The 10,966-nt window shown below is 36.5% G+C and overlaps 1 protein-coding gene across 2 annotated transcripts in view; it reads right to left on the bottom strand.

The window, feature by feature from the left end:
- Nucleotides 1-1,904: 1,904 nt before the first annotated feature.
- TRPC6 (transient receptor potential cation channel subfamily C member 6) overlaps nucleotides 1,905-10,966 on the bottom strand; it is a 72,530-nt gene continuing 63,468 nt past the window's right edge. For both annotated transcript variants that reach the window (XM_085064488.1, XM_085064495.1), the window contains exons 10-12: nucleotides 4,905-4,988; nucleotides 2,972-3,047; nucleotides 1,905-2,162 (exon numbers count right to left, since the gene is read on the bottom strand). In XM_085064488.1, the coding sequence (XP_084920614.1) occupies nucleotides 2,011-2,162; nucleotides 2,972-3,047; nucleotides 4,905-4,988 (312 nt within the window). In that variant the 3' untranslated portion in view covers nucleotides 1,905-2,010. The remainder of the gene's footprint in view (nucleotides 2,163-2,971; nucleotides 3,048-4,904; nucleotides 4,989-10,966) is intronic.

Raw genomic sequence — 10,966 nt, 5'->3', positions numbered from 1 at the left:
CCAAAAGGAGTGAATTTACTGTCATGCTTTCTTCCAGCCTGAGGTCACACCAACTGCCTGTGCTCTACCACCTTGGAATCCTCACCTTCCTTCTTCTTCAGAGGAAAAAGCCTTAGAGGTTACTAAACCCTGAGTTCATTACACCTGAGCTCCCTGGACAAACATTATCCCACATGCTCTGTTGGTGGCTAAACTTACAGGCCAAGCACTTCCCTCAAAGAAAATTCTCTTGGGGCAGGCTGACCTCAGCCCCTCACCTCCACCTGTCTCCAAGTGATTTTAAAACCCATTCTAATACATTTTTTTCCCTGAAAATACACAGTGATTCCATCAACAATTTTTATAAAAGAACTAACAATAAATCCAACTGGAAACTAATCTAAACCCATTAAAAATAATCTCCGTCCTAAAAGGGAGAGGCAGAAACATTCTATACATTCCACAGTAAATAAGTTTCCCAAAGCTAATTGTAAAGCAATTACTGACATGCCTTTAAAAGTCTTTTTCCATACAAGTCTTTTACAGACGTGTTATACACCTTGATGCCCCTGTAATAATTTTTCACAGCCCTTTTACTAATCTCAGAAAAGGTTAAAGAGAAGCAGAGATGCCCAATGTAATGTATGTTTATTATGCTCCTGGAACTGGTGACTGTCAGAAGAAAGAAACACAAATTACTGTATTAACCAAGGGAAAAATAATGTGAAATTTATGCTGTTTCTATCTGGAGAGACTGAAACCAGCTGATTGTACTGCATAGACATTTGTCACACAACAAAGAGCCAGACACAACATGGGCTATCTCATCTCATCTCATATCTCATCTCATCTCACCTCATCTCATGTTTAACAGAAAGAGACATTTAAGTATTGCAGTGGGCAGAGCGAAAGCGTTGGAGGCTTCTTTATCCCATGGAGAGAAGATTCTTTATTAAAATTGTCCTAAAGAATACAGTACAAGAGCTAAGCTTTCACCAGCAGAAAAAAGGACAAGGGATGCAAATCCATAGAAGATGAGATTTCAGGAATTTTTGGAAGAAGATGCTTTATTTGCTTTGGATAGATCTGAAGAAAATTCAAACAGGGATAACTGTCAGGAAACATGGTCCCTGATGCATGACATTCCCAGAATTCAAAGAGGGATTTGCACCTAACATTTTAGTATCTTCCACCTCAAATAAAAATGATACATTCAAACCCCTACCCTGCAGTTTGGGAGGTTCAGTTCAAGACATAAAAGCTGCAGAATTTGGGAATTCTGAAACAGATTGGAATATCATGGATTAATTTGGAGTAAAGAAGGTTTTCTTCTAGACTCAGCAACAGCTCTTCAATAAACTTGGTGAAAAATATTTCGTTCTTAATGCTCTAACTCCCATTGGAACCTAGATGTCTCTAAGGATTGTCCAGTGGTGACAGGGATAAGTAGGGAAAAATACAACACACTGTTCTGAGTGTCCTGATATCTACCTCTACGTGGAAATATTAATAAATTATTTTAACATCCTACACATTTTTTAAGAAAGGCAGTTGGCTGCTTTTTTTTTTTCCTAGTTGGGAATGTTGGAAAAATTAAGTAGATTTGGATATATATATATATAAAAGCCTGGATTTTTTCTCTTTTGCTTCATTAAAATATATGTAAGAATGTTTACAAAATGTAATTTGCAAAAAATAAATGGCTAACATAGGAAAAGTTTAGATCTATGGTTTTAATCTTTTGTGACTGGGCTTATCAAGATCCCACTGGAATTCCAAAAGAGGTAAATTGAGTACTTAAATTATCTCAGATCAACCATTACCATCAGGTAAAGAATAATTACCTTTACTGAAGTGGTATTGCCTCCCTACTGCAGACCTAGTGGATTTGCCACTGTGTTTTTATCAATAAAGAACTGGAATGATTTAATTTCTGAACCTTTTGTAGAAATGTGAGCTAGACTTGAGGAAAACAGAAATATGGCTTTAAGTGAATTGTTAACATTCTGTTGCATCTCTTAAACATTTCGGTTATCTCTTGCTTTCTTCTGCCTTAGAGTCAATTGACAGTTTTTCCCCAAGTTTCCTTATAAGTTCTGCCAGATCTTCAGAATTTTGAGATTTTTCCTCAAGGAGCTCATACCGGAGACTTGAGATGTCTTGTTTAATTTCCTTCAGTTCACCTGTAATGGATTTTAAAAGATCACAATATTAAGAAACACAAGAAAAAGACAGCATATCCAAATATCACACAATTATAATGTGCTGTCTCTGTATTTCTTTGTTGAAACAGAAAAGGTAGATTTTCTGCTGCCCATTGGTGAATCATAGGATAGTCTGAGTTGGAAAGGACTCAGAAGGATCATTGAGTCCAATGCTTAAGTATCTCACACAGGGATTAAACCCACAATCTTGATGATAAAAGCACAATGCTCTGACCAGCTGAGCTAGCCTCAGTGGAATGGTGTCTTAGGGATAGAAATACGAAGATGCACTTCAGGAATTAAATAAATATGAATGCAAAAGTGTGAGATGCCACATCAGTTCACAAAATTCACATGATCTATTTAATGGAAGCTGCTGTTCTGCTGCAAGAGAGATCACAGAATCATAGAGTCACAGAACCATTTAGGTTGGGAAAGACCTCTAAGATTATTTAATCCAATCATTAATCCAGCACTGCCCAGCCCACCAGATCTTAAGGATGTAGATGATCTTTAAGGGCCTTTCCAAACCAAACTATTCCATTATTCTATTATTACTGGATGTAGCAACATGCTTTAAAGCTTGTAAGATCAGTGATTGTTTCTGGTGGGAGAGAAGAGACAAAAATCCCATCTCCTCTTCAATTTCCTGTTAATTTTACATCTTGCACTTGTAAACATGTCAAGTGGAATAACTATTTTGGAAACATTATTTTCAAGTGCCATATGTAACCACTTTAGTTTGTTTTGATTCTCTAATGAAACACACTATTTATCAACATACTCACCTTCATTGACTTCATCACTTTCCTTATCTATCTGAGCTTTCAACACATATCTTTTAATGAGACGCTTCATTATTTTCTGCAGAGAAGAAAGAAAGAAAGGAAGAGTTTTCTAAGTTGGACTAGTATTGTTATGACATTTCAAAATAAGAGCTCTTGCCCTGCTTTCAGCTGGGACTGAGTTAATTTTCCTCATAGTAGCTGGTACAGTGTGAGTTTTGGGTTTAGTATGAGAATAATGCTGATAACACACTGGTGTTTTAATTGTTGCTGAGCAGTGATTACCCAAAGTCAAGAACTTTTCAACGCCTCATGTTCTGCCACTGAGCAGGTACACAGGAAGCTGGAAGAGAGAATGCTTGGGACAGCTGAAGCAAACTGGCTGGAGGGATATTCCATACCACAGAGCATCCTACTCAGTAAATAAGCTGGGGGAGGCTTGGCCTTGAGAGCTGATCATGGCTCCTCTATCTCTCCTTCTCATTACTACAACTAGTACTATTATATTTTTCTCCATTTATTTTCCTTATTTAAATTAGTGAAGTATTCTTAATTCAACTCACAAGTTTTACCTGTTATGATTCTCCTCCTCATCCCATGTGGTTGGAGAGGGCAGTGTGGGGAGAGTGAGTAAGCAGCTGTGTGGTGCTCAGTTGACAGCTGGAGTTAAATTATGGCACCTCTGTTACCTTCTGTTGCATTCAGACATTTCATTGTAGGACTTGACAGGTTAAAGGAATTGAATGTAAAAATCTCTGCTTTCATCTACAGTAGATATTTAACCTTTATGATTCTGCACATATATATACACTTGAAAGTTAGAAAACTAAAGACAATCTTAAGAATGTTATAATTCACAAGGCTTCACCTACTACTGGAGTCTGTGAGAATGATTAATACAGTCGCAGCTTTGATCTCCAAGTAGATGAAACCATCTGGCCTTTATTGCTACCCAAAGATGATAATGACCTGGCTTAGCAGTTGCTCATAGCTACATCCTTTTGTTGTCAGTTTATTTGAACTTATTTTCACATATTTGCTATGTTGTTTTCTCCCAGTGTTTGGCTCAGAGAAAATGGAACCCAAAATTCTAAGAGTCATTTAAGTATGTCAGCTGGGATTCATCTAAACAAAGGCAGATACTTTCCAATTTAAATATACATATCTGTCACCTTTATTTCCCTCTATGGATAGAAAGAGTAAATCTGAGTGCACAGTTCATCTCAGACAACTAAAACTGATCAAATAGATCACACCATTAGAATAACTTATCTCTCTGCTAATAAGAAGGGGAACCCAGGTCAGCAAATTTATTCTAAATTTTACCTTTCCAGGAAAAAAATGGATTCTGCACCTGATTCTCCCATTAGTTCAAATTACATGAAAGAGAGCAAGGTATCCCAGTACCTTTTAGGATATGTATTTCTGTCTTTGGGTTTAATATTTTCAGAGGGTGTAGTCCATGACAACACAATCCTTTTTCATTGTAAGATATAAAACATACATAGATTTATGTGTCTGCTTTTGTCTCCACAATAACAGAGCTGACCAGGGCTGGTTGTGAGATGAGTCATCCCACATTAGTGGCTCCAGACCACCACTACAGTCATGCTTGCAAGGTCAGCAGCTGTACTATTCATTATACTAATCCAAGAATGTTCCAAATACAAAGTCACACAACATGTTTATGGGGTAGATTTTTAATCTTAATATCTATCCCTGTATCATAATGAAATTGGCTGTGAGAAAAATCAGGGAGTTTTTGGAACAGACTTGTATGGACACTGCATAATGTAAGAATGGAGCAGAATTACTCTGCCCAAGGGAAAATCTTTTTTTCTGTCTCATGGTCAATAAAGTAGGCTTGTTTTCTGTACCCTTCTTCATTCAGATTCTGGTACTTCTTGATTTTGTTTAAAAATAAACTGGTTTTTACCTGGTATTGTCTTGGAGGATTATTTAAACTGTTTAAGTGGATTTCATCTGAGCTTCTTATACTTGATTGCTTCCTTTGACCAAGCTGAAATGGAAACATTATTTACAGTACAAAATAAATAGAACGAAATGTATATATCATATGTATAACCTATGACAGAACAATAACTGATAAGATAATTTTGCGAAGTGTTAAATGACTGTGGTAAAGTCCTTGTACCTGTACATAATTTCATCACAAGAGTTGAAAAACCTCTTTCAGACTGTGATGTAGGAAGGTGAGAACTAGGAGGTTTCCTGGCTTTACTCTGCCTCTCCCCAGCTCCTAACATTCCCAAGAGACCAGAGCAGAGCAGCCACATCCCCGTGGGCTTCTCTGGTGCACAGGAAGGGGAATCCATACCAGGAGAAAGGCAGCAGTGGTCAGACTTTGTAGGAAAGTCAGGGCAGGGTGTGAGAGAAGCCACGGAAAGAAGAGTGGCAGCATTATCCCTTTTCTTCATAGCACTTGCCTGAAGCTTATGTGACCTCCACTACCACAAATTACACAAGCAGTTTGCTTCTCCCCTCACTTGCCCTAATGGTTGAATGCAATAGGTTATGCAGTTCATGCCAGGAACCACAAGATTATCAGGTGACATTTTTGATTTGCATCTTCTTTACTACACATGCTGAAAGGACATCTCCAACAAAACACCAAGGATGCAATCTGTAAGCTTCATTACTTATTTACAGCTGTGAGAAAGCCCAAGGCATCACAAAATGGTGAACTGGGACTCAAGCTGAATGACTGGGCTGCAGTAAGATTGAACAGCAACTGTAAAAACAAATGGTAGTACTTTGAATAAATAGCGAGGTCAGTTCAACAAGTAGTGCAAGAAATATAAATCATGATGGATCTGGGTGGGGAATAAGTGGGACTGTCACTAAAAAGTCAGTTCCTGGAAATTATACATGGTCTAATGAAACTTTTACTGTTTTAAAGGATGGAATTGTCATTGCAGTGTCTCAAATCCTGTGGGATCTTGTTGTACTTCCAGTGAATTTCTCTATGTTGTGCTCTAAAATATCAAGCATCTACTGATAAGCAGACTGGGGCACTTTGAAGCCTCTTAAATACTCTATGGGATATGCTGGGATATAACTTGTTGGTCTGAAAACAGAGGAGGATTTGATGCTTATGCAGCTGTGCACTGGGAATAATTTAAATACTCTCAGATTTTGTTTAGCATTCCATAGAATCATAGAAAGGTTTGCATTGGAAGGGACATTTAAAAACATATAGTCAAACGCCTCTGCCATTGGCAGGGACACCTTCTATTAGATTAGGTTTGTATTTTGATGCAAAAATTCACTACATCGATTAGTAAAATACATTAATTAGCAATTAATATAAAGTTAACACTGAATTTGGAATTTTTTTTGTTCTTTAGAAAGATTCACAAATCTATTTGCACATACTTTTTAAAAAACATTGCTTAGCTATGTAGACTATGTTTATTTAACTAAGCAAAAGTAATAATAGAAGATAAATAGTACATGTAAAATAATTATTATTTCTCTCTTACATATTAACCTACATGTGTATGGAAATTAAAAATGTATAAAAAGGGCAAGTTGCTCTTTCATGTTTGAATAATGTTATTTTAAATATTTTGAATATATATTAGAAAACATAATCTTATCAAAATATTTTAACTTAAACTAGGTGTCTGTTTTTTAATAAAAACTAATAACTAGTGAGTTTACCCAACTGTGTAATCATTATGTTTTTCAGGATTTTAGAGCAAATAATACTTTCTTGGGCCTCACCTTTACTATTGGGTTAAAAGAGTAAACCAATCATCCTGCTATGTCAGCTCCTGGATTTCTCATGCACCATTACTGGAAATAATATAGTAGAATAAGAGGAAGACCACACTTCCTCTGCAGCAGCAGATGGAAGTTGCCTTGGGTAAAGTTGCTCCAGGCTGTGAACTCGAGCTCCAGCTGTGTGACTGACATCCCAGCACTTCTGGATCCCTGACTTTGCAGCTGTGATGCCATTCATGATCCTGTTACTTACCACCTTATATACAATCTACAAATTAATTTATTTTCCTTATGTATTTCTTTGTATTCACTATGTATTTTATTATATATTTTAAAAGCAATCTGTCATGCTGGTTACCAGTTTCAAACTTATGTGACATTGGCTCACCTCAAAAGTTAATCCACTGCTTAATTACAATTTGATTTTCACTTGAAATAGCAAAATTTGTAATATGTGTTAAGACACTGCAAACCTGTAAAACCAGGCACACTGTGACATCTTTATCTTAACCTTCACCCTTCAGCACATTTTTAAAGAGATTAACGTACTTTTAATTAGCTACAGAATGCACCTTGAAAGTTGGTAGGTAAATCAGAAAAGTGCAACTTCATTGAATCTTCTAATGTGTACCAGTACACAAAATCCCTTGTAAATTGCTGAATGACCACTTGGTGGCAGAGATTACCAATATTTCATTATAACCTCTAATAACATTTTTAAACTTTATTTAAGTTCTCTTTAAACTCTCTTTAAGCTTCCTGCCTATGGCTTTTTTCTTTCTCAAAAATTAGTACTAGAGTACACTCAGCCTGTCACATTGACGACTGACCTAAAATGTTTATTTTTAAGTTACCATTTATTGAACATGAGTAACCAGAGGGGAAACAATGTAAATTAAATGAAACAATTATATCAATCCAAATAAAAATAACTCTTCTCTAAGAATGTTGTGTGAAGGATGAAATGCACCATGTATGGGCTATTGCTCTTTGAAAACACCTTCATATTTAAACTAGCTTCTCATTTTGTCATTCTCCAGTATTACTTAAAATTCAGTGCAATCAGAATAGTAATGTAATTATCATAACTGTTTTGTTTAGCACTTTCATTATTGTCATAAATCAGAAGCATCTGTAGACTTGGAATGCCAAAACATTGTACATGCTTGGATCAGAAGGGAGGGTTCCCAGAAAATGACTCAGTTTGTGCTCCTATAAACAGAGGTTGCTCGTGAAAATTTCAGAAACATTGTTTTACACTAGGAAAGTTAGAGCTGACATATTTTGCTTGTTTGAGTGAGGTCTTAAAGGTCCTTCAATAAATAGTTGTCCTTTATTTCTTTGCTGAAGGGCCATGTTTTAAGAACAAGGCTTAAATCATCTGGCACTGCTGATTTTTAACTCAGGAAGAGGAACAAGTTCTGTGACAGTTGAACAATAAAATTTCTCAATCCCAAGGCATTTTTAAAATTTAGAATAAAAGTCAAAGTAGGTTTTTTTTTTTTTCACTCTACTTTCTTTTTATTTATTTCTCCCTTTTATTGGTTTGAGTTTCTCATTCAAAGTTTAAAATTCCAGTTCTAGCCTGAACCAAGAAATCTCTGGATTTTAATCAACAGCCTGAAAAAAAACATTGTCACAGTCTTTAGTATTATATTTAGATATGTCTCAGGAAATTAATTTCTGGTGTGCTACACTGTGAACACAGCTATGTAAATTACTTGCTGTTTAGCACTGACAGCATCTGGCTTTGTTTTCTGCCAACAATAATCACGGCAGAGATGGATCTAGGAGCAGAATTTCCCTCATTCCCACCCTCATTCTTGTTTTTACACTCATTCTGAAGCTGCTGCTGCCTTTGCACTGAGAAGATGCAGACTCTGCAGCAGAACAACCACAGGCTGGGTCTGAATCTGAAAACTCAAGTGTGTGTTAACGTTATTGGGCACTGTAATGTGATGTCTTCTATCAGTAAAGTTTTACTGTCCTCCCAGGTAGGACTTACACCAGAGAAGCTTTTATCTTCCTAAGCACAGTTTGGCAACTGGAATGGTCTGGGGACAAGAGTTTGCAGCAATCCTACTTTGTGAAGAGAACTACCTGAATAGGGGCCAGCAAATCCTGAATTGGCCTCAATACTGAGATAAGCTACCCCTATCTTACTAGCACAAACACAGCCATCAAGTCTTGGGTCTGGTCTTGCCAAATCTTTCCTTATCTTTGCACAACTCATTTTATTCATAGTAGCTCCTGCATAAGAAGCCCTTTGCTCAGCAGTCACAGCAGCACCAACCTGCTCAGCACTCAATGAATCAAAAGTCAAAATGCCAAAATCCCAAGAATGTCTTTGAGAAGGTGCCATGAAACAGCCTCAACAATAATGAATTGTCCACAGTGGATCAAAAATTAACACAAAACAACTTTAGCTACTTTTTAGAAGTGCATATGATGGCAACATCTCATAGATTCAGATAAAGTCAGCTCCAGAGCATGTGGAAGCCCAAAAGGTAAGTAAAAACATAATCATCTGGCAATATCAGTCGCCCGTCTGCAAAAACTGAGGAATGAATAAATACGAATCAGATGCTTTATGTTTTTCAGCGTAAAAGCATTTTTTTTTTAAATTTGATTTGCAGTTTTATAGCTGCTTTGGTTGGGGAGTAAATATATTTCATTTAGGATTAGTTATACCACAATCTGTGGTGAGTGTAAAGCATTAATATTTGAAGACTAAAAATTAAATCAGGGTTAGAAAAAAATCTCATAAACAATGTTTTGCATCCTTACAGCTCTCTTTCAGAGGGACTGCTGTAAAAGCCAACAAATCTGTCATTGTTTTATGTAGAACTAGTAATTATTACACTTTGCAGTGAAACATGAATTTCTAGGTTTGAATGGAATGATAAAAACACATCTTTCCTTAGGCTATGTAAATGGGACTCTTAAGAGTACCTGTTTTATGGAAACATAAATTTCATGCTAAAAAGTCAGTAAAACAAGCTTGTAACTTACATATGTGCTTCTCAAATTCACAAATTAAGTAAATTAGAAAAATAACCATTTGTTGTTTTCCATCATCACTCAATTTTCAGTTTATATGCATCTCCTTAAATGCTCAATATTTCAGTGATGACTTTATCACTCACAGAGGTTTTAAAATCAAGCTGCATCAGGCAGCTTGATGAAAAGTTTTGCAAATATCAGAGTCATCAAAAACCTAAGCAAATGCAGTATCATCTCTGTCAGGTCTTAAATACACTCAGATTAGATTTCCCAAATAAAATGAAGTGAGATCTGTGAAATGCTAAAAAAATTACTGGTAACAGAGATGAGACATTTGAACTTAATCTTTTGGTGGCAATGTTTGTTTTCAAAATATTTATGTTTGTTTTCAAAAACTCTTATAAACTTAGCCAGAGACACAGAATTTTTCCCTAAAACTCCATTTTTTCCTTCTTGGATTGCAAGAATTTTTTCCTCTTTTACTCCTCAACTGATAACTGTGACAAATGTGCTGATCACATTGGTGACAGAGAACTGACAGATGCATATAAATTCTTAACTGGTCCCCAGTCTAACGACTAATGGCTCTTGACTACAGACTCAAGAACTCCTAGCATTGAACTGCCCTCTGCTCCGACCACAGCCCATTCTAACAAAGATCCTTCCACATTTAAATTTCCATAGAAGAAAATTCTGTTTCCACCACCATAACAAATCCTAACTTTCTTTTATTGTGTGTGTATGTTAGCAGATGCTGACCTTTCTACTCACTGCATATGACCAGCTGCCTTGCATGACTCTTCTTCCCTAACATGTCACAAAAATGCTAGAATAGTGCCAGTCTTTACATTTCCAGTGCCACCTAACATTCCATGTCCTTCTAAACCAATTGATTTGATTTACACCAATACAGTGCAGGAAAAACACACTGACTGCACATTCTTTAAGCAAGTCCGATGAATCAACTCAAGTGCTTTTTATTGCACCTGCGTAAGTTAAACAGGTAACAAAATATTTTACAATAAAAGCAAGGTGCATTTTCAGTGGAAGCAAACAGGCTGCCAAGGGGGAACTTAGAAACTGCCCAGGCATGTTAAGGTGGTATTAGAAAAGACAAAGCTCACCTTAAGCTGACATTTTCAAGGACAGTAAGAAGAACTTTTACTGCTACAATAGCAAGGTAAGGCAGAACAAGGAAAATGTGGGCCTACTGCTCAGTGGGGAAAGGGATCTAAGTGACAGGGGATG

Source organism: Lichenostomus cassidix, chromosome 1 (assembly GCF_008360975.1).
Source record: "Lichenostomus cassidix isolate B80296 chromosome 1, HeHo_3.0, whole genome shotgun sequence".
Classification (NCBI taxonomy): Eukaryota; Metazoa; Chordata; class Aves; order Passeriformes; family Meliphagidae; genus Lichenostomus; species Lichenostomus cassidix.
The sequence above is the reverse complement of the archived record's forward strand: the minus strand, read 5'-3'. Positions and strand labels throughout refer to the sequence as shown.